Below are 23197 nucleotides of genomic sequence, written 5' to 3' on the forward strand. Positions count from 1 at the left end.
TGATATAGTTCTTTTCATTACTCACTGGCTAATAGACACAGCATAGCAAAGACAGTTCCCCATCACATGGCCTGCTGCCAACATGATAAGAAGAGACTGGGGACCTGGACCACAGAGTAGCTAAGAAATGAGATTAGGAAATGAATATATAGGTCTTGGGAACACCAGGGCCTGGGTACATCTGTGGGAGGCAGGGACAAAGGTAAGGAAAAGGTTAGAAACTTCAAGATGTTGAGACTGAAGATAGAAAAACTAATACCACTGAAGAGCAATCTGACATAGTGGTTTAGAGAACCAACTCTAGAGTCAGATTATTTAGAACTGAACACTACATACGCCCCTGACTAGCAGTGTGAAACTCAGACAAATTACTTATATTCTCTCTGTGATTTAAGTTCCCCAGTTATAACACAATAGCATTTTGTGTTACAGGGAAACAACAGTACTTTGTGGATCTTAAAAGGATTAATCTAGTTAACAATTCACTTTAGTGCCTAGTACATGGAAGTGCAATCTAAGTGTTTGCTTTTATTATATTATATATTACATAATATCATTATATTTTAGTATGATTATTATTATCAAGACAGATAGGATGCATAAATTTTAGTTCCTACTCTCTCATTAAGTGACTTTGGGATTCAGCTCCCTGCATGTAATATGAGGAACTGAAAAGTCAGTGTTTCTCAAACTAGTATATGTATACAAATAATATATATAATTTCATGAGGGATTATATGAGTTCTCTGTTGGGATTTTAAACACTTTGTGTTTTCATTTCAATGGTCATCTAAGGAAATAAACATACCTGGATTTTCTGAATGCCTACTTTACAACCAAGTTCTGGCACAAGATCACAAGTCTAAGTTTCTATTTGTGTTTGCCATTGTGTTAGCACCAATATTCCCTGGTGGCTCAGACAGTAAACGTGTCTGCCTACAATGCGGGAGACCTGGGTTCGATCCCTGGGTTTGGAAGATCCCCTGGAGAAGAAAATGGCAACCCACTCCAGTACTCTTGCCTGGAAAATCCCATGGACAGAGGAGCCTGGTAGGTTACAGTCCGTGGGGTTGCAAAGAGTCGGACAAGACTGAGCGACTTCACTTTAGCACCAATATAATTGCAGTAGACCAATGAGAAAGGCACAGATGCAGAAGCAATTTGTGAATGATGAGACTGGACCAAATGAAAGCAAATGATATCCAACGAAAGTCACTGGAAAAATTGGAAAGTCATTGGAAAACGGAATCATTAACACATGGTAATATAGACTGTTCAAACTCAAACAAATAAGTATTCAGTACCATAGTCACACTGTTGCCTTCAGTGTCAGTCGCCTTACTACACTAACAGTGTTAATTTGAACTGTACTGGTTCTGCAATTTTGTTTGCACTTAATTTATAAGTCTGTATAGGTCATATGTTTGCATGACAGTCTATAAGAATAAGGGGTTTATATCTAGTTTCACATATGTACATATTCACGTAACATTATAATAAAAAATATGTTCAGTGAACACGAGGGGACTTTGACATATTTGTTCTTTTAAAGAAGGGCCAGCATTAGTCTAGTTTCAGAAACAGTGAAGTTTATCTCCAAGATCCCTTAAGTTATCTCCAAGATTCCTTATGGCTCTTTGAGTCTAAAGAGGATGGTCACTTCTGTTGCAGATGTGTTACGCTTCATGCTGCTAAGTCACTTCAGTCGTGTCCAACTCTGTGCGACCCCAGAGACGGAAGCCCACCAGGCTCCCCCGTCCCTGGGATTCTCCAGGCAAGAACACTGGAGTGGGTTGCCATTTCCTTCTCCGATGCATGAAAGTGAAAAGTGAAAGGGAAGTCGCTCAGTCGTGTCCGACTCTTAGCGACCCCATGGACTGCAGCCCACCAGGCTCCTCCGCCCATGGGATTTTCCAGGCAAGAGTACTGGAGTGGGTTGCCATTGCCTTCTCCAGAGGACAGCCAAAAGGGGATGTAGGCTTAGAATTCTGGAAAAAATGCAGGGCAGGAAACAGACATTTAGAAGTCAACTATAGAGAGGGTGTGGCTAAACACAGGAGATCAGACAGGACCTCGAGGGGTGTTCAGGGAGGGAGAAGCCAAGAGCTGATACCAGAGCTTCAGAGAAATCTCCAGGCCTTATAGTTTGTACCTTCTCACAGAAAAATATCATTTACCGAGTGTTAAAGATGGTATTCTCAGGGTTTTTGAAAGGATCACTGTCTCATCCAGAAGTGAATGGCATAGTACCCTCCACAGAAATAAAACAAATCTGTTTTGTATTCCTCCAGGCTCGCAGTCTAAGCTGAAAGGGGAAAGCCCATACTAAAAGATTCAGTCTCTGACCTCTAAGACCTGGGCCATGAACTCACTTCAACTCCACCACCCAGACCATTAGGAGCTCTTGAAGAGCCAAGCAGCCCCCAGGGCTGCAGCAAAAGTTAGGAGTAAGATGGCCAAGCAGCAATGTATGCCAGGTTCCAGGCGTCTGAACTTAGGCCTGGGCACTAGCACAAACCAAAGCTATGACTGCCACCTGGTTGCAAATCTGCCTCCTATGATAAGAGACAGGGCTAGCTAAATCATGACCCCACACAGTCCTGGGTCCACCAGGGCCAGACACATTCAATCCCCTTAAGAAAACCAAGAAGAACAATACTGTAGTAAAGGAATTATCCTCCAACTGAAATAAGTTAAAAAAAAAAAAAGAAGAAGAATCTCTTTTCCGCCCCCTTCTTCACTCCCAAATCAAAATCAGGAAGAAAAGCAGGAGAGAACCCCCGGAGAAACCCAGGCTTACTGTTTGTCTTCTTCTGAAAGTGAGGTTCTTCCACAGCAGCAATCTCAGCTGAGGCCAATAAGCCATGTTACCTCAGCCAGCACCACAGCAGCCTGCGTGAGGCTCGGGAGCCTGGGAAGGAAGTGGCTGGAGCTCACAGCAGGGACGCTGTGGCTGGTCATTAACTGAAAGATAAAGCAAGAGGGGATGTTAGTTTTTGCTGCAAAGCCATACGCCAGTGAGGGCTGTTGTACCAGCCCCCTCATCTGAGCCCTCAACACCCGGTTCTGTCTCATGACTGCCTCTCCACAAGGCATGAGTCCTCGACTTGCAGCCTCGGGTCTCTGGTAAACAGGGATGTTGGAGCTTTTCTGGCTTTAGCCTGTGAGTAAGTCGTTATTATCCGAATCACTTGAGCTCCACTGATGTGACCACTGGGAATGAAAAATTGAAGGCAGACCTAAGTGATCAATCTTATGTGCCCAAAACACCAGAGCTGCAAATGGCATACTGAAATCCCAGAGACCTACCTCCCTTCTCTTAGAAAATGCCTTCCTTCTCAGAAAATGTCAGCAGCATTTATAAATTTCGTCTTGAACCTGGAGTGACTTAACACTATTGTCTGAAATTTGCTGTAGACTACATTTTCATCTCGCCACTAAGTTGAGTCCTTCCAATGATAAATGGCACCACTGATAGAGCAGTTTCCTAATCTGAAACGTCACAGCGTGTCTTAGACAACTGTGAGTAAACACCAAGGAAATGCCACAGACACCCGGCTCCTAAGTGAGGAGGACAACCCCTAGTGTTCTATGTGTGTGAAGAGAAAACAATATCCCATGGAGTAAAACAAGGCAGCCAAGGCAGGCAGAGAGCATCTCCTGTGAAACTGACAAGTTCCCACTATCTGGACATATGCACACTTTTGGCCTTGCTCCACCTGTACCTGTACACAGGGCCCACCTACTCCTCGTCAGGTGTCACAGATGCCTCCTTGGAGGACTGTTTTGCCATGCTGGGGGAAGGGGAGGCTCTCATAAACAGGCGATACAACCTTCTGTGTGTCCCAGCTGCCCCTCAACAACAGTATTTATTTAATGCTGGAGTAATCCCAGTAGTCATAGTAAAATTAAACCTGGGAAAAGGCAGAAAATAAAAACTGAAAGAAGGGAGGGATACACAGGTTGAAGCTAAGCCCTGATACTACTTCACAGCCAGGAACTCTTAGCAGAAATAAGAAACCAACTTTACCTCTAAAATGGCTCATTTAATCATTGTGGTCTCTGGTGGAATGGAGATGGGGATGGGAGATTAGGCAGGAGGAACAAACAGCAGAAAGGGCTAAGAATGTAGTGACCGCTTGTGGAAGCAAAACTAAGTATTGGACTAAAAGTCTGTGAGTCCAAACGGACCTCAACGCAAAGGTCAACCTCTAGCAGGACTTTACCCTCTTGGCCCCCACACCACAAGGACTTGGATTAAAACCTTCTACAAAAGAAAAGGGAATGTAAGCAGTCTACAGTGTCTGAAAAGAATCACTGACTCTACTATTATATATTTTAATTCACTCATTGATAAGCCAACAAATCAGGGATTCCTCTGAAAGAGTCAAGCCTTAGGATCTTTTTTTTCTTTATCACTTGCTCAGCAAACCTGTAGATGGACAGAGATGCCCCTCCCCCAAAATATTCTCACTAAAAATAATTAAACCAGCACTGAGTCCATCCACAATTTGTTATTTAAAGATGGCCACTGGTCTCTCTCAGCGCTGAGAGCCAAAATTTGGTTGTGAGCTTCGTGCTTGTAATCCTAAATCATTTTGTACGTGGCCTGGGACAGGGTTTCATTCCAGAAACACCAAAATAAATAATTAGCTAGATTTTCCTGATGCTAAAGGTGCTCTCCAGGAATCACTTAGTTGATTTAGAAGCTACACAAATCTTTTCAGGTCCCCAAGGTAACAATGAGGAGGTTGGAACATAAGTTTATAATTTAAAAAGGAAAGACAGCTTAGATGGGAATTAGGCCCAGCTTCTCAACTACGTGCCCTCGGCCAAAACTTTATGCCCTCTGAGCATCAATTTCCGCAGTGTAAAATGGGGGTGATAATAACTACCTTGCAGGATATTCAATGGATATTCAATTGTCAATGAGACAATATAAGTAAATATATAAGTTCCCCAGAAAAGTACACGGCACATTGTAAGTGGCAAAGAAATGAGCTCCCTCCTCCCCACTTTTCTTTCTCTGGTCCATCCCTACCTCTTACAGAGAAATGGTTATCTCCTGTCCAAACATTCTTTTCTACTCCATTATTTTTAGCAGCAGCAGCAGCAGCATTTTTTAGCAAATCCATCGTGGGTTTCTGACAAGGTAGGAGGGGCAAAGTAGGAAGGATAAAATCAGAATGGCCTAGTGTTAAAGACCCTCAGGCTCAAACCAGGACACAGAATCCCCTAAATCTGAGTGGAGAATCTCAGAAGAAATGAAGACACACCTCTGCAGAATGTGCATGAGACGAGAACAGCCGGGAGGAAGCTTTCTGGAGAGCGTTTTCCTAAAGCAGGGTTTCTGCATTTCCAGACATGGATCCTGGCTTCAGAGACCCTCCAGGAGACACGCAGAGACGTCAGCAAGAAGTAGCCTATGCAGCGGAAGAAGGTATTGCTCCGGCTTCGCTGGGTAACTTGCCCCACTTTCCTACCCACCTTGGCATAGCCCTGGGCCTCTTGCATAATTCCCGCCTCCCTCCCGCCTCAGAACATGGTGACCACTGCTGGGAGCAATTTTATCCAAAGAGAAGGTTTTGGCAATGCCCAAATCCTCTGCTCAGGTAACTGAGGCCAAAGGGACATTTCTACATCAGCTTTCCAAGGAAGCAAACAAACAAACCAAAACCAAAAAGAAGGCCGTACTATGTATTGACTAGATTTCTCAATGCTTCAAAGCTAGTAGCACACTCATTTCTGACCCTGTGCACATTTCCAGTTACTGGCTGGAAAGTGTCCCACTTCACAATCATGGCCAGTCAATAGGCCACCCTCTTCCGGCTCCTGGACGACCACAACAGCCACTTCCCTGAACTCCCTGCCTCCAGTCTTACCCTCTCCATCCATTTATCACAGAGAAACCAAAGTGATGCCACTAAACCAAAGCTCCAAACAAGCCACTCTCCCACTTAAAACTGCCTTTGTCAGCACCCCACTGTCCTGGGGATAAAGTGCAGTCCTCACCTTGGTTTAGCTGGTCTCCCCAGTGACTCCAGCCTCCTTTCTCACCACTCCCCACTTTCTAAACCAAGCTCCAGAAAACTACTCACGGCTACAAATGGGCAGCCCTCTCTCCCACCACTAGGCCTCCTGCATGTTCCTTGTCCTGAACTGCCGCTTCCAGCACGGTCAGCCAGGCCGAATCTTCCTAAACCGTAGGATCCTGTCCTGATACCTCTCCTGCACTGACATCTGGTTAAAAACCCCTCCAAGGTGCATTCACGGCAGCCTCTGTTTTCCCTTGCATCGTTTCTGCCACTTTCTGAGTCCACAGGATCATTTCTCTTTCTTAATCGCAGTTTTCCCCAACATGCAAAACAGTATAAGGCACAGAGTAAGACTTCAAGGAGTATTTGCTTAATTAATTAACTATGAGATGGATGTGAGAAATAGGGATTCAAGATGGAAGGGTGGTGGCCCTCCTGGGCCTGTGGTAACCGATTTCTCAAGCTTGATTAACTGATTAAGGCAAATTGTCCCCAGGGAAGGGGCTCTATGTTCACCACACACTGGGGATAGCCGCGAGGGTTGCTGGTGACTCCTGGGATATCCAGAAAAGTGGCACTGAATCTATGTTGGATTCCCACAAACACAGGTTTAGCTAAGGATGGAGCAGGCCCTGCCAAGGCCAGAGGAGCCAAGAAACCTGCTTTTTCCCCACCTTCATGTCAAGTCCTAGCATGTCCTTTCCAGGTCTCCACATCAGTCACCCAGGTGAATCACCCTTTGCCAAAATCTGACATAGTTTCCACACCCCGACCTTTTTTGTACAGTATGACCTCATGGAAGTGACCAATTAGATCTTTGGCCAAATTTTTTAAAAGAAATTTTCACTTCAAATGCCACTGATATTTTAAAATTATTAAATACCTAGAGAATACCATAGCCTGCTAAACCATGACCTTCTCAAATGAGCAATTATTAGTTGCAGAGAAATGAAAATTAAAACCACAATGAGATACCACTACATATCCACTGGAACTACTACAAGTTTTTAAATTTTAAAGTATGAGTAGCAACTGACACTGCTTGTAGGAATGAAAATGGAACAGTCACTTTGTTAAATACTCTGGTGGTTTCTTATAAAATTACACACAGACTTATAATATAGCCCAACCATCCTGTCCTAGGTATTTGCCCGAAAGAAATGATAGCATACGTTCACACAAAGACCTGTATGTGAACATCCATCGAAGTTTTACACAGAATAGTCCAAACTGGGAGCAATCCAAAGATTCATAAATTAGTGAATAAATTAAAATGGAATACTACTCAGCAATAAAAAAGGACCACACTACTAATACATTCAACAGCATGAGAGAAATCTCAAAAGTCTTATGCTAAGAGAAAAAAGTCAGACACAAAAGACTACATACTATATGAATCTACTTATATGACATTCTGGAAAGGTGAAATAATGGGGACAGAAATCAGATCCCTCGTTGCCAGTGGGTAGGGGAGAAGACAGACTGTAAGAAGCACTGAGTGATAGATATATTCCACACCATGGTTGTGGCAGTGGTTATACATATACTATATAGATGAATCAAAACTGTTCAGACTATACGTGTAAAAAAGGCTAAATTTAACATGTCAATGATCCCCCCCAGAAAAAACACGTGTTCTATGATAATAATTAACATATTCCACAAGTCAAATCATGCCTTGGAAGAAATAAGAACTATATGGTGTAAAGCTTGAGTATTGTGTGATTCTCTAGGAAAGTAAACGATGAATAAAATCATCAACTCCTGTTCATTCCACAAACTGCAGCCTTAACTCTGCAAGGCTTCCGTTACTACTACTACTAGTACTGCTGCTGCTAAGTCGCTTCAGTCGTGTCCGACTCTGTGCGACCCCATAGACAGCAGCCCACCAGGCTCCCCCATTCCTGGGAGTCTCCAGGCAAGAACACTGGCGTGGGCTGCCATTTCCTTCTCCATTAGCTTCCATTAGCCACAGCAAATTAGCTTCCATTAGCCACAGCAAATATTTATTAAATACCTATTATGTGCAGGTGCTGTCCCAGACATTGGAGATTCAGCAATGAACAAAAGTGTTCTCATGGAACTTCTAGCAAGGTGGAAGAAGACCTGACAAATAACAGTGGGATTGTTGTTAAGGCAGTGGGTGATAAGAATAATGAAGAAAAATAAAGCAGAGCAAAGAGAGTAATCATAGGTGGGTAATTCTTTTCTTTAGGTCTGTGAAATGAGAATGTGGCATATGCTACTGGCAAAGGGGTCACCAAGTGACAGCTGGGATTGTGAATTCTTCTAACTTATCCTAAAACAAAATATGAAATACCAGGCAGACTCAGCAATGGTGGCAAAGAAAAAGAGTAGAGGTTCACAGGAAGCCTGGTTCCAAGGGGGCAATGATGACCCCAGTCAGCAGCTACTGCACTGCTCCTCCAACCTCCATCCTCGCCAAAATGTTCAGCCCTTTTGAACTTCACAGGTAAGTTTCAAAGAGAGATGAGAGAAAAAGAAAGGAAGAGAGAGAAAGAAGCAGACAAGCTGAAAAGACAAGGTGGGAGGATTTTTTTCCCACTTACTGTCGTCAAAAGGAAAACAGGAACTACATCCCGTGACTGCCTTCTACCCTTCCAAAACATTAAATCTGTCTACAGAAATTCAGTAAGGAAAAAAAACGCACATGTTTTCACTACCATCCGAAACTCTTAGTTTGTGCAGTAACAAAGGGTTGGTTGGTCTTTTTCCTTCCTACAAGAACACTGCAAGCACATGAGGCTGAGAGGGGGGCAGGGAACCTCCTACCCGCTCGCTCCAAGGAAGGCCAGCCTCCACTGGGAACCACACAACTGCCATTTCTCACTGGAACTGAGAAGTCGGCCCCTCGAAGCCGAAGAGGACAAGCTTGCACAAGGCCAACCCCCAGCCGATAGGAAGAAGTCATTGCAGCTTTGGAGACCCACTCCCACCACACCCCAATCTTACAAAGAAGCCAAGGCCCACCGAAAGCAAGGGGCCTGTCCAGACTCACCCCCAAGAGGTGGAACTGGCCTCCAGGTTTCTCCAGAAATAACTTTGTCAACATCTGCTCCTACCTTCTCACTACTGTGTTCCTCCTACAACTCTGTTTATTCTTCTGAACACACTTTTCCTATCAGTTCTACCCAAATAGCTCATATACACAGAGCATGCAGCCAGCAACTGACTTTCATCTTTCAAAAACAGTGGTTTTATGACAGCTCTTTCTCTAAACAAACAAATTAATAGACCAGTATGTGTGTGTTCTTCTTTGTTAGACAAATTTTCCCATAGTTTCCAGAAGTGAGACAGAAGTTGAAATCTCTCCTGATGAAACTATGTCTGGATGTCCCATGCCAATAAATAACTAGCCAATAACAAAAACAAGAGATAGATTTAAGGCAGGATATAACTATGTAACTTATGAACTGTAGTAAATGTGTTGGCGCTAAAGCTCAACTAATGACCTCTTCCTCAGATGCTGATGCAAATACAAGGATCACAGGTACTGCTGTGTCTCATCTCCAGAGAGATGTAGAAGTTTCTGTAGAATTGAAGATATGAAACCTGTAAGACCACCAGAGCATGCTTCTTTGGAAGAGGTCTGTTTTTTAATTGCCTCTCTGAGTGTATGTCTCCAAATCAGTAGCCACATTTATGGAAAATGATAGCGAGGTTAAAACCAGGCCGGAACAGGCTCTTTGCACCCATGGCTGATGACAGGGCATGGCTGCCATGGTGGAAGAAGATGACTTGGAAAGTCTCCCCATGATTTCTCCCAAGATAGCCATCAACTTTATCAAGCCTGAAGTTATTTTAACTGCCTCAGTTTCTTTTCTGGCCTCCAGTTGTCACCGAGCTCTCTACCTGTAAGGCCATTCATGCTAATCCTTAAATTCTATCCCCTCACACTCTCCAGACATACTGTAGACTCACAACTCAGGGAAACTGTCCTTAGTTGCCACTAAACCCTTAGAGGCCTGCAGAAAGGTCATGGGCTGATACTTGGTGACCCCTGAAACTATGTTCCTACTTATACCATAACATCTTAATACTCAAATTTAAAGAGAAAAAATGATGTAAGAAATCCTCCAAGATAAAAGTCACAGATAAAAGGAAGTCATTCTATCATTCTAGAAGATTCCTGTCATTCTAGAAGAGGTGCTGCTATCACAAGACCTGTTTTAAAAATACAGATCTAGTACTTTCCTGGTGGTCCAGTGGCTAAGATTCTACATTCCTGATGCAGGGGGCCAGGTAGGATCCCTGGTCAGGGATCTCAATCTCACATATCATAACTAAGACCAAGTACAGCCACATAAATAAATATCTTAAAAATATATAGATCTAATGAATTTTATTAATTCTAACAATTTGTAACTCAAGGAGAATTTTAAGTACCAATGTATCATACTTGCTTATTAGTAACAGTAAGCTTATATATAATTGCACATTCTTGTTTCACCCTGGAATATATATTCAACTTCCTGGACGAAAGTATTTGCTAATTTTCAAAATGAGGGCTGTGACAGGAATACACAAAATCTGAAAAGTTAGAAGAAATACATGAATATTGTACAAATCCAGAATGAGCCTTTGAGAAGCACAATTCCTCATGCTGTCAACAATTCTATTTTAAAGGGGATTCAAAAAGTTTAAATATATTTCTATCATGTTGCTGATATTTGGACAACCAAAGATCCTATTTATCACTCTCAACAGTCCAGTTGCTAGCAGCTAAAACAGTCTCAGGACTTCTAAAACTGACAACCAGAGTTTCTGAAAGCAAATCCATCCTGTCCTCAAGTTCTTGTTTCATCATTGTAGAATTATGGAGAAATTCTGACAAAATGTTAGAGACAGCCCTTCTTACGCTGCTGATTTCCACTAAACAAACACAGCAACCCTGAAAGGAAGACTTCAGCAAACAATACAACTATTTGCTTTTTCCCTGGTTGCAGGTGTGTAGCATATAGGAAAAAGGAACCTTTCCCCTAGAAATGAAATACCTGTCCACATTACATGGCACAGAAAACAACTTTTTTCTCAACCACAATCATAATGCCAAAGTTAGAGGATCCTGCAGGGAAGGAACTATAAAAGTGACTAACACCCTGAGTGATACAGAAACACAAGCAAGTCTACCTCCATGAGCGATCCTTTATTTGCAGAAAACTTTGACTGGATAATGTTCCCCGTTGTTGGAGGAGGGCTTTCCAAGAGCATTTTAGGATAAAAGGCTTAGTGACGATATCAGCAAAAACCATTTTGTTTGCTTTACATCTTGGAAGGGTCAACATCTTCAGATGTTCAACATTCTCCCAGCCTAAAAAGTTTATTTTTATGAATGTGCTCAAAGGACTTGGGGACAGACAAACCCAAATCCCTTCAGTGCCTTCCCCTTCCTATGGACTGATGCCGCTGTGCAGCAAGCTTCCCCAGATGTCCTTAATTATTTTCGTGAATTAAATGGCCTGGTAGACAGAAGGGAGGTTTTGGAGTCAGAGAGAGTGGGGTTTGAATCCTGACTCTGCTATTCAGCAGCTCAGGGACCCTAGGCATTGAGTCCCTGTATTCTCTCCATAAAATAGAACAAATAATGTATATAAAACATTATTTGGGACAAAAGAAGTATCCAGTAAATGGAAGCTATGATTAGTGCAGCTGACTTCACAGTGTAAAGTACTCAGCCTGTGTGTTAAGTCATCTCCGACTGTTTGGGACCCCATGAACTCTAGCCCACCAGGTACCTCTGTCCATGAAATTTTCCAGGCAAGAATACTGGAGTGGGCTGTCATTTCCTTCTCCAAGGGATCTTCCCGAACCCGTGTCTCCTGCGTCTCCTGTATTGGCAGATGAATTATTTACCACTGAGCTACCTGGGCTTCCCCAAAGCACTCAGGTGGGGCACGAAGTGTGCAGTTTATTAATATTAAAGCAATCTGTCTTCTTCCTTCTCTGTCCACAGAAGGGACCATTTCCCCAACAGCCTTTCCAGAACACACTGGAACTCTCTGCATGCCCAGATCATTGGGAGATGTGAAAGGGTTTTGCTGGTATCCTGGTACCATTTCTACCAGTGTCTTACCATAACCCCCCCATCTGGGGACCCCTACCACACACATATACTATTCTTCTGCTCTGGGAGCAGTCAGCTCTTCTGTTCCACATAGGCGGCCTTTCTCCATGTCTTCAGCACCTCGCTCAGTTTTGTTCTCCAGACTACTTCCTCGTTTCCAGGTCAATTACCTATTGGTGATCTGGGCCTTCCTCCATCTCTTCAGCTCTCCCACCATCTCCTCCAGTGTACTAAGTGCTCCAACGGTCCCTGCTACACAGTAAGTCAGGCCACAAGTGACCATCGCAACATCTTACTGTCCTACGCCACACTGAGCCCAGAGCCACTTGGTGCTTGTACACATTTGTGGAGTGAAGGCTTCTGAAGTCAGACCTCAGGGATGAGAAAAATTAGTTAAAGCAGGTTCACAATGGTAGCAAATCAGAAATGTCATAAAGGACAAGCTCAGGGAGCCCAAAACCATGACAAATTTTCCAGCTGCATTCAAAGAAATTCAGATTAAACAGGAGTGCATCTAATTTGGTCTTCCCCAAAGTCACTCAAATTTGTTGGTAAGAACTTTCATTTTCTTGGACTTCTTGTGAGCAAAGGAGAATCTGTAATTTTGCCAGACTAAGGCTCCAGACCCCTGTAAACATGCCAACTAACAAGAACACCTCCCCTAGGGTCTCAACCATGAATACAAAACTGTCAACATTGGTCAGGAGCCTCAAACTCTAAACTCATAGGCTCAAGTCAAGAACTCACTCAATGAAGCTTATCAAAACCTGTATATAATTTTTCAACTTCAACACTTTATTCCTTTTACTTTTGCCAAGACAAGTAATCTCACCTGTGGCTCTTTTCCAGTTCTAGCTCACATGCGATCAAACCCAGCAACCTTGTCCAGAACCTCCCCTTTCACCAACCAGCTTTTGAGACAGTGCTAGCACAGGTCATTTGTCCAAGAGGCCTCATGTGTCCGAGATGCAACCCAGTGAGAACCAGCTGACCAGCTAGGTGAGGATGTAGTTGGAGCTCCAGGACAGGTACAGAGGCACAGGGTTGAACCTGCCCTCCCAACTTCAAAACCGAACTCCTTCTCTTGAACTAACAAGCCACTTTGTTGACTGCCTTGCTAAATTACAGAGGAATAAGATCACAAGTTGACCTGAAAAACAAAAAATGAAGGATGTTAGCTTTTAAAAAGAAAAAATACTGGCAACATGAGCTCCATTATTTGACGTCTGGAGGGATGTTCCCAGTGGAAATGGATCTGAATTATTTCAATGTTATCATGATTCTTAGTACTTCTTGAAAGTGCTACTGTCATTAAGATCTTCACAAATCAAACATTTTATGTGCCAGATAACAAAATGCTCAAGGAAAGATGCAACTGAACTATTGGGTAGAACTCCTGCTAGCCCTTTTATCAACTGCCGTTGACAGTGGCATTTTAAAATGCACACACTCTGATCTCCCAAGCAACTGTATGCTAAGTGTCTACATCACTTGAGCATGGAGTCCCCAGTGAAGTTCCACCTGAGGACAGTGTGCCTTGCTGGTCTTTGCAGCCTCTAGGGGGACATCCACTCCCTTTATTGGAGGCCACTGGAACCTAGTGTCAGACAGCCAAGGAGAAAGCCATGCTGAGATCATGTGAAATAGGACTGGAGTTGGAAATGGGAAAATGGCACTAATTCTGCTAAATTTGCAAGTCCTATAACAGGATTGACAACTGAAGAAACACTACTTGACCAAAGGCTTTCCTTATCTTGAACTCGAGGTACTTCCTATAATTAACACGATCATTAAAGTTAACAGAAAACTAAAAAGCTAAAAAACTGCCTGTAGTCACAATTAATCCTAAACAGCCAAAATTAGCACAAGGTTTTTCTACTTTTGCATTAAGAAAATGGTCCCAGGGAAAGACAACCTTTGGGACTTTTGTGGGCCCTTCCTTGATTTGAACTTACAGCCAAGAGCAGTGTTTATTTGAGAGAAAAAGAAAATCCAGTTGAAAAACCCATTAAGATTCAAATTGGACCAACAGAATAAATGAGGCCAGTTCAAAAGATTCAGTGTCCACTGTAAGCTGAAAGGACAGACCTATAGACTGAATTTTTTTTCTCCTAAAGAGACACTGTAAATACCACCCTAAATTCTGATACAGTAGCAAGAAGCTTGGATTAAAGAAGCAAAAAGTTAAGATTTTAAGTTCCTGTTACTGACTGCTAGGGAATGAACTCAGGCGAGCCATTATACCACTCTGAGCCACAGACTATAAGGAGACTGGAGTAGAAGGTCTCCTGGGGACTTCCTTAGTAGTCCAACGGTAAGACTTCACCTTCCAATGCAGAGGGTGCAGGTTCGATCCCTAGTTCGGAAGCTGAGATCCCCCATGCCTGGCCACCAGAAAACCAAAACCAAATTGTAGCAAATTCAATAAAGACTTTAAATTTTTAAAAAGATCTTCTGAGTCTAAGAAAACTGCCTGCAGCTTGAGTTTCAGACTCAAGTTTGAACCCCCAGCTCTGCCATTACTGAAGCACGTGAACCAGGAACAAATTATTTAACTAGTTTCTGTATCAGACGTACCATCAGAAAAATGCGGCAGCCGCAATATTTCCCCAATTGCAGGAAAGTTTATGAGATGAATTTAAGCAATACTTAAATTCCACTTAGAAGATTTTAGGGGATGGACAGGCACAGTATTAAACACTCAATCACACAATGAGAAAATGCTCTTTTCAGCACTTTAGATTTGTAAAAACTGTATTACATTAAGGAGAAAGTTTCTGTTTGATCTTCTTTTCAATGCTTCTATAACATGTGCTTAATTTCCCTTTTTTAACAAAGTAAGAACAAGTTTCAGAGTCAGTGCCTTTAGAAAGCAAGCTTATTTTATAGACAGACTTTAAAAAACAATTCATTTTCATTCTAATTATTTTAAAAATTACCTTTTATTTCAGACAACTGACATCAGTTTTCAATTTAGAGGACCGATATAAGGTTAACTTTTTAAAAATATATGTATTGATAACTATAAAAGTGTGAGTCCATTGAAAGAATCTGAGGGGTTTACATGCTGCCTACCTCCAGGTTCTAGTGAGGAATAAATGAGGTAACAGAGGGGAAGACCCAGCCCACACTGTGCTCATCTACCTGTGGTCAAGGGGCAAAATTTTTGTCAGTGAGGAATCAGAGGAGAAGGTACAGTGTAAACAAAATCCATCAACCACGAAAGATGGATGTAAGATTCCAGAACAATGAGCTCAGAAAAAGCATGAAGGGGTTCTTAAAGTAGAAAGCAGAGAAAAGAAGAAAACCCATAGAGGGAATCAGTTACATTTACTGAGCCAGACTATGCGCTCATAACCAGTGAGAAAAGATGGCTCAGTGGGTGCCTTGTACGGTCCAGGACAAAGCTATCAAAACAGTTAGAGTCTTATTTGGAAGAGCCTTGAATGCCAAGATCATTGTGGTGTCAGATCCTTAACGTCTTTTGACTTTTGTTCAGCACCTAGTACTCTACATGGTGTTCGAAAAATACCTGCTAAAGGAATGAATTTCAGTTTAATGGTATTTTTTTTTATATTAGCCATAGACAAATAATACACACACACACACACACACACACACACACACACACACACATTTTAAAACTATGATATCTTCCTATTCCCTCCTTCCAATACCAGAAATCACACCTCACTCCAGCTAAAGTAAACTGCCACTTCCATCCCAAAGCCTTGCATCGGAGAGTGGAGAAGAGTCTACAGATCAGTCTAGAAGCCATTATTCTGGGCCTTTACGTCCTCTCTGCCTTTCCAAGGAAAGCTGCTGCTTCCATTTGTGTTACCTTTATGTCAAACTTGGACCATCTAAATATCAGATCCAATCAAATTCAAGCTGCCATACCCTTGAGGACTTGCTTCTTCCAGAAAACAAGCTTGGTTTGACTCTTGACAAAAACTATTCCCAATCTGGCATCCTACAGAAATTTTGAAGAGCAAGAGTAAAGAGGGATATGAAACCCAAACAACTTCTTAGCAGTTCCTTCCCTCTTCCCATGCCTGTTTCAATCATGAAACCTCTTGCTCCTTTTTTTCCCTGTGGTTCCTTCTAGTCCTAATTTGTTATGACCTTTGAAACAACTAACTCAAAGCAATGCTTTAGAAAACTTTGTGTCTTGCCCATCTGCACCCAGTGAGAGTCTTCTGAGATATTTAGAAATATCCTTTTAAGGTTAGTCTATTTCTCATCCTTTCTTGGAGGATGAACATATCTCAAAAGTCAGTTAGCTTTCTATTATATATTGGCTTCATAGGATTGCACTATAAAAAACAAAATCTATACTCAAAATGGAGATGCCCAGAATGGAGAGTCCAAATGAATATTTTCTTTCAGAGAGAATCTCCAGATGGTGAGTCGGAAATGAGACAAATGTCTCATCATGTCTCACTCCATCGTGTTTGCTCCATTGAAACTTACTGAGATCACCAACCACTTTTTCCTTTGCATTTAAGATAAAATTCTTCTTTGGATTCTATGAATCAAGTCTTCATCTGCCTAATGTGGATAAGTAGGTAATTCCAAAGCCGTCTCACTTCTTCTTCCTCTCCTCCCACCGTCTTCTTTTCTTCCGTCATTACGCTCATCAAAACACTCCTATGTATTCCATGGGTATTTCCACTCTACCTCTCAAAACCCACACAGTCTGTTACACTAGTACTGAGACTGTCCCTCAGGACATTTCTCTGGGCAGCTCCTATCAAAGAATCACTCTTTTTCCTAAATACACATCTAGAAAATATAAAAGCTTGAGTGGCTCTTTAAAAGTCATGTACTCAGCCTCTTTCATCAAGAAACTAAATCTTAGAAAAGTAAAATGACTAGCCCAGGGTCACATGACTGCTTAGTGGGTTTCTGGAATTACATGTAGAATATAATTACATCAAATTGTATGTAATTATATGTAAAATTTGGAGTGTACATGCCTGTGTATATTTTTTCTGAAAAGAGAATCCATAGCTTTCAGCATATTATCCATGTAGTCCAGAATACTGTCCCAATAAATAATAACCACTGACTGGTTTTATATATACAAAATTCTTCCCCAAAAGTGTCTGGTGCTAAACACCAGTTATCATAAAACATTTTGACTTCAAGAGTAGCCAAATAAAATGTTTTTAATTCCAAATGCTTCTTAGAAGTTGGATTTAGCATAGAAAATGTTGCAATTCTAAACAAATACACATATACACATACAGAAACACACACATAAAAAATGAATAAAAGATTCTATACATAAAAATTTATTTTGATTTTTAAGTAATTAAATTCTAAATTACTTAGGGATTTATCTCATTCTTATTTTTTAAAAAATAAATTAATGTGCAAATAAATGTAGTTTAATGTGAAATGTAACAGACTAGATCACTTTCTCAAAGCACAGCTGCCTCAAAAAAGAGAAATGAAACTGAATGGAATCAGAATTGTTTGTTCTACAAAAAGTAAGCTGGTCTAAGTACATACTAATATTTCTCAACCTATCATAAACCTAACCTTAACTAGTTATTTCTCATGTAGTTCTACTTCTAATGCTTTTCTGTGATTATCACATCACTTTAATTCATCTTTCAGAATATAGAAAACCAACATTAGTTTCCCATTCTATTTGACTTATTCAAGATAGCATTTATTGAATCCCCTTCCATATCAAGAAGAGTAAATTAGACTGGGACCTTAATCCTAGAGAATTAGGATTCTCTAGGATTCTAGGACCTTAATCCTAGAAGAATCCTAGACCTCCTCCTAGAGAAGCATACACTCAAGAACCAGACAAATAAACGTTAATTATAACCAAAAAAAAAAAACAAAAAAACATGCAATTAAACCCATGACATGAATAGTGCTATGATCCAATCCTATGGGAGCAAAAAAGAAAGGGAGAATTAATTTTAACTCAGTGTTGGCAGGAAGGTGTGAATCCAGGAGAGCTTATGAGAAGGATGGCATTTAAATCAGGTCTTAGAGTAAATTTTCAAAATGGAAAAAGACAGGATTTCAAGTTTTCTTTTGTTTTAGGAACCAAGTCTGATGCTCCTCGGAGTAAATGCTCTTTGCTTTAAAACAGCTTACTGTCTCAACAGAATGCAGAATAACCAAAGGCTCTACCTGAAAATAATTTTACATACAAGATTTTCTTACTCTGGCTTCAGATATTTCTAAAATGTGCCTCTCTAACAACATCTGTGCTGGTTACCTATCCAGGGAACTATTTTCAGTCGTAAATACCCAAATGAAAAGTGAGACTCATTCTTTGCCTTTAGCAAGTATTTCATTGTCAAAATTCAATATTTTAACAAAGCCCTTACCCTGTTATTGGTAAATTCATGGAAACCACACTGCCTGGGATGCAACCTCAGCTTCAGTACTTACTTACAAACTCCATGGTTAGGCTACTTACCCTGTCTACACCTCAGTTTCCCTGTCTGTAAAATGAAAATAACAGAATCTACCTCACGCGGTTCTCAACAGAGTGAACTAAATTATTACATGTAAAATGCTTGAAACACCCAGCATAAGGTAAATCAATAATAAGCATAACTTTTTACCAAGAAAAACCTTTTCTAAGAGTTTATGTCCAAGGTGCTACACCAATTTAATAAGAAAAAGTTTCCCATTCTGTCTCACCTTTATTTAAGCTGACTTTGAAAATGTATTTGCTCAGAGAAAGATGCCGTAAGAAAAAAGCTAAATTTGATTTCTAGACAGTAACGTCAGTAACAGAAAAACAGGTTATTTCAGAAGGTCTCTGACATATTGAGGGATAAAACAAACAGAAATCATATTGTACAATAAGCAATTTTAAAAATTCACCAAAGATTGACAGCTAAGCTAATAGTTCCCTTCCCCTTTTCTTTTGTTCCTTATCCTTTTCACAGTCAAACCCTTTTTTATCCATTTTTTATGTATTACACAGGGAAAGATTTGGAGATCATTATAGACTTACAAATATTTGACTGAAACTCCAGTAAATTTTTTATTTTAAACGAAGAGCTAGAGTTGAGCAAATTTTACTGTCTGTCCTTTCCATGGTGTTGCAATCCCTACGCAATCAATGTCCCAACACGCTGAAGAGAATTTGGCTGGCCCACTCACAGCAAGAAGGGAAATAAGATACAGGCTGTAGATTCCGTTAAGGACTAGAGCAGATATATGTACCAGAACTCAGCGAGCATCCTTGCAAAGTCCTCTGCCTACAGCAACTGGAACTGTACCACTTGACTGCTTAGTGTGGGAGTCAAAGAACTCTGGGGCTCACTGGATAGGTTCAAAACTTAGCTCTACCAGTTGCAAGGTGTGTGGCCAGAAACTCTCTCTGTTTCTTAGTCTGCAAAATAGGGATAACAGATGGATTTGTGGTTAAAATTAAAATAGTATTTGAAAAGCATTTGTAATAATATTTGGCACCTGGTGCTATTTAACAGTGTCTATTAAATAAATATTGCAGTAACTACCACACTTATGATAATTTCCACATGTAGATATGAAGAAGGTTTCAGTTTTAGTGTAAGCCCTCCTCCAGAACAGTTAAATTAAAACAAATTTTCAGCAAGATCTTTAAAATTTGATATGGAGGTAATTAACCATAAAGAGCATTAAATTTCCATTATTTCTTTACCATCTAGATAGTAAATAAAAATGTATTTGGAATTTAGAGTATTTTAGCAATGCTAAAATGACATGTCTATCAGAATTTTCTAGACTGTCAGAAGTTTAGGAATTAAGGAAGAGGTTATTAAGGAATCTAAGGCAATGTCCATTTAATTTTTTAGGAGCTGAAAATAAAAATAGCAAAGATATTAACAATTTACAATCATGCGGAATATAGCATAACCAACTTAGCTTATGGGAAGGAAGATCCCCTAAAAAAAATTAAACAAAAAATATTACAACTTCTCTCCATACAAGATAAATACTACAGAAGATAAAAAACTGTGTCAGTGAGTTTCATTTGGTTTCATTCATTTTTAATAATGCAAGCATTAAGAGCAGAGGTTGGAAACAATCAAACCCTAATCACCCTTTTCCAATCTAAGCTAGTCTCACATGAACTGTAAATATGCCCTAAGTCAAAAGGTATCCAGGGTTCATTATAGGCCTCTATGTAGATGTAAATTGAGAGCTGAGATTTTAAACGCTCATCTGAAGGGGAGACACATATCACAAGCGTCCATTTCACAATCAGATACATCATTCTGGAACAACAGGCTGGTCCCTGCAAGGGGGCTCAAGAATCACTCTGACTGCAGTAGCAATTCTTACCCCTTGAACTGTGGTCATCCAAGGCTGTCACTCCGATTCTACCGCTTCTTGCTCTGTGTATCTAATGTTTTCCCAAAACTCTATCATGAATTAACTTAATGCATAAAGCATTAAAGCTCCTATAAAAGGAGCATTTGGGAATGGATACATGTATGTGTGACTAAGCTCCTTTGTTGTCACCTGAAACTATCAAATATTGTTAATCAGTTATACTTTAATGTAAAATTAAAAGTTTAAAAAAAAAAACAAACAAGGAGTACTTGGGGAATAGGCTGACAAGGAAGACTTTGTACTTGAAAATTATTTACCATCAGAAGAGGTTCTACTCCAGAACCTTCTCCCTTTGCTCTCACACTTTCTTTGATTTAGGATAAGTGTCTCAAAGAGAATGACAAGAACAACAGAAAGCCTCCATTAATTTCTTAGAAAGTATGAGGAAAATGGGCTGAAATAAAAGGGGAGATAAAAAACTAAGTACTTCTTTAGGTGTGTTTTAAATTTTGTCTGAAAAGATCGAAAGTTAGGTTTGGGTCCCACACTATTGTTTAAAGGGCCATTAAAACTCTGCTTTTGAACTTGCAAATTTTTATGAGGTGTTCTTTGATGGGAGGTGGGAATCGGTCCTTAGGAAGTGACTTGCTGATTTTTATCACCAAGGAATTTTTTAATATCAAATTTATCGTCTATTATATGAATGTATATACCACGCACTCACTTCCTTGTTTCACTGAAAAGTTCTGGTTTTAAAAGCTGATGGTATTGCTTTTGCAAAAGACAAAGGCCAATTATTTCCAGGGCTACATTTCTTTCTCTCCCTTTTTCCTTCTCTCCCTGTTTTCTTTTATCTTGTTTATTCCCTTCTTTTTGATGAGTGCTGAAAAACAAGCACCTACACACAATACTGGCCCACGCACGCCCCAAGAACCTTCCATTTAGCAACTCTCTGGGAGTTGGGAAGCAATCTAAAACACAAGCAGAAGCACTTTCGCCTGATCCCCCAGGTTTCCTCCCAGTCTACAATCACCCGTCTGCCTTGGATCTCGGTCGGAACCACAGCAGGCGACAAAGCCTCTTGCAGCCTGGCCTCACTCGGGCCAAGGAGCCGATTCCCAGGCCACCCGGCCAGGAGGCGCTGTGGATCAGTACCCCCCGTGGCCACCGGCAGCCGGCGCTCAGCCCTCCCTCCCCCCACCACGAAGCACAGCCCGCCCGCGGAGCTGCGAGCTCTGCACCGCCTGCCGGGGTTACTCTCGGTCATTCTGCTGCACCGTCTCGCCCCAGCTTCCCCATCCATGCCCTCCCTGAAGCTGCTCCAAGAGACACGCAGCAAAGGGCAGGAAGATGGGGGGAAGGGGGGGGCAGGGGAATGGTCACCTCAGCTCCAGGTTTCCGCAGGGACCCTTCTAACGTTTGTTAAAGAAACAAAACTCTCGTCCCTCCGCCCCGCCCGTCTCCCCCACCCCCATCCCCAGCCTCCCACAGCGTCAGAGGCAGCACCTCCTGGAAGCGTATGGAGACTATGGAACAGGAACCCCCTGATCAAACAAAGCCCCCGAGGCCTCAAAAGAGCACTAGCGCTAAGGACTCTGTTTGGGACACCTCCCACTCGCATTCTTGGTGAGCCAGAAAGCGCTGCTCCAGTCCGGGGGCGCGGGGGACCTATCCCCAGATCAGAGCCCAACCCGGACTAGCGCCTTACGAACAGAGGGGATTCTGACGGCTGGCATTTTTCCCGGTGGGCGCCGGCCGACCCGCAGCCAGAGAGGGTTCCAACCGGCTCAGGCGCTTCCAAACAAAGGGAATAGCTCAGTGCCAGACCTCCCATTCTCCCTACTCCGGCAGCAGCGCCTCCAGCACCACCAGGAGCCCCCGATTCCACTGCTCCCCAGCTACTGCGCTCGGGTCTCCGCGCGCCCAGAGATGCTCCCCGAGCTCCACCGCGGGCGAACCCTAAGCGCAGCGATGTCGCGTCTTTGGGTCGCCAGAGCTCCTCCTAGGACGTCCTCTCCACATTTACGAGCCCGTTTGTGCTGCAGGAGGTGGGGATGTGGGGGTTCGGACTAAAGTCCCCGACGCCCAGAGCTTCCCAAAGTCCCCTCGGCCCGAAACGAAACAATAACGTCCAAGTCGCTGAAGAGACTCTTACCTGTTTTCCACTTTTGTGTTTGTGGCTCTTTCCCCAAACCCTTGAAAAACCCTTCGGAAAAGAAGGGGGGGTAAAGGGAGCAAAGCGCCCCGAGAAATTGGCTGTGGCGGCGCTGGTTGCACGGCGCCCCCTGTTCTGCCCACCTGCGCCCGGGTAGAGAGGTGTCGGCGCGTCCCTGCCGGCCCCGGCAGCACTCACTCTGCCTCGGAATTACCGGGGTTTTGCCGCGACTAGTTCCTTTTATAGATTCGGCGGCGCTGAGCGCTGGGGTTACTATCGGTCAAAGCCTGTTCTCTCCCTCCTTCCCCGCCCCCTTCCCGGCCTCTGTTTATGTAGTTCAGTCACTCAGCAGAAAGCACGTGGAGCCGCGTCCCGCCCCTTAAACGGGCGACGTCCGGCGGCGCGCGGGGCTGGGGGCGGAGTGCAGCCGGCCTACCCCCGCCGTAGGTCCGCGCCGCTCGGCCCAGCCCGGCCCGCCAGCGCAGGAACAGGGGCAAACGGCGGTCTTGGGACTGTGCCCTCCAGAGACTCTCGTCCAGGTTCAGGGCAGCCAACAGCACGAGTGAAAATCGCTTTCTCTAAACTAGTTCTTTCAGCAACTTTTGTTTCCTTTGTTAA

At 42.4% G+C, this 23197-nt stretch overlaps 1 protein-coding gene across 3 annotated transcripts in view; it reads right to left on the minus strand.

Moving 5' to 3' along the window:
* ABCA1 (ATP binding cassette subfamily A member 1) overlaps positions 1–22869 on the minus strand; it is a 131530-nt gene extending 108661 nt beyond the window's left edge. Inside the window, exons 1-3 of one of the 3 annotated variants that reach the window (XM_018052542.1) lie at positions 22580–22869; positions 5277–5423; positions 2801–2964 (exon numbers count right to left, since the gene is read on the minus strand). In XM_018052542.1, the coding sequence (XP_017908031.1) occupies positions 2801–2866 (66 nt within the window). In that variant the 5' untranslated portion in view covers positions 2867–2964; positions 5277–5423; positions 22580–22869. The remainder of the gene's footprint in view (positions 1–2800; positions 2965–5276; positions 5424–22579) is intronic. The other 2 variants (XM_018052543.1, XM_005684263.3) reach the window with 2 other exon arrangements.

The sequence above is a fragment of the Capra hircus genome, chromosome 8, assembly GCF_001704415.2.
Source record: "Capra hircus breed San Clemente chromosome 8, ASM170441v1, whole genome shotgun sequence".
NCBI lineage: Eukaryota > Metazoa > Chordata > Mammalia > Artiodactyla > Bovidae > Capra > Capra hircus.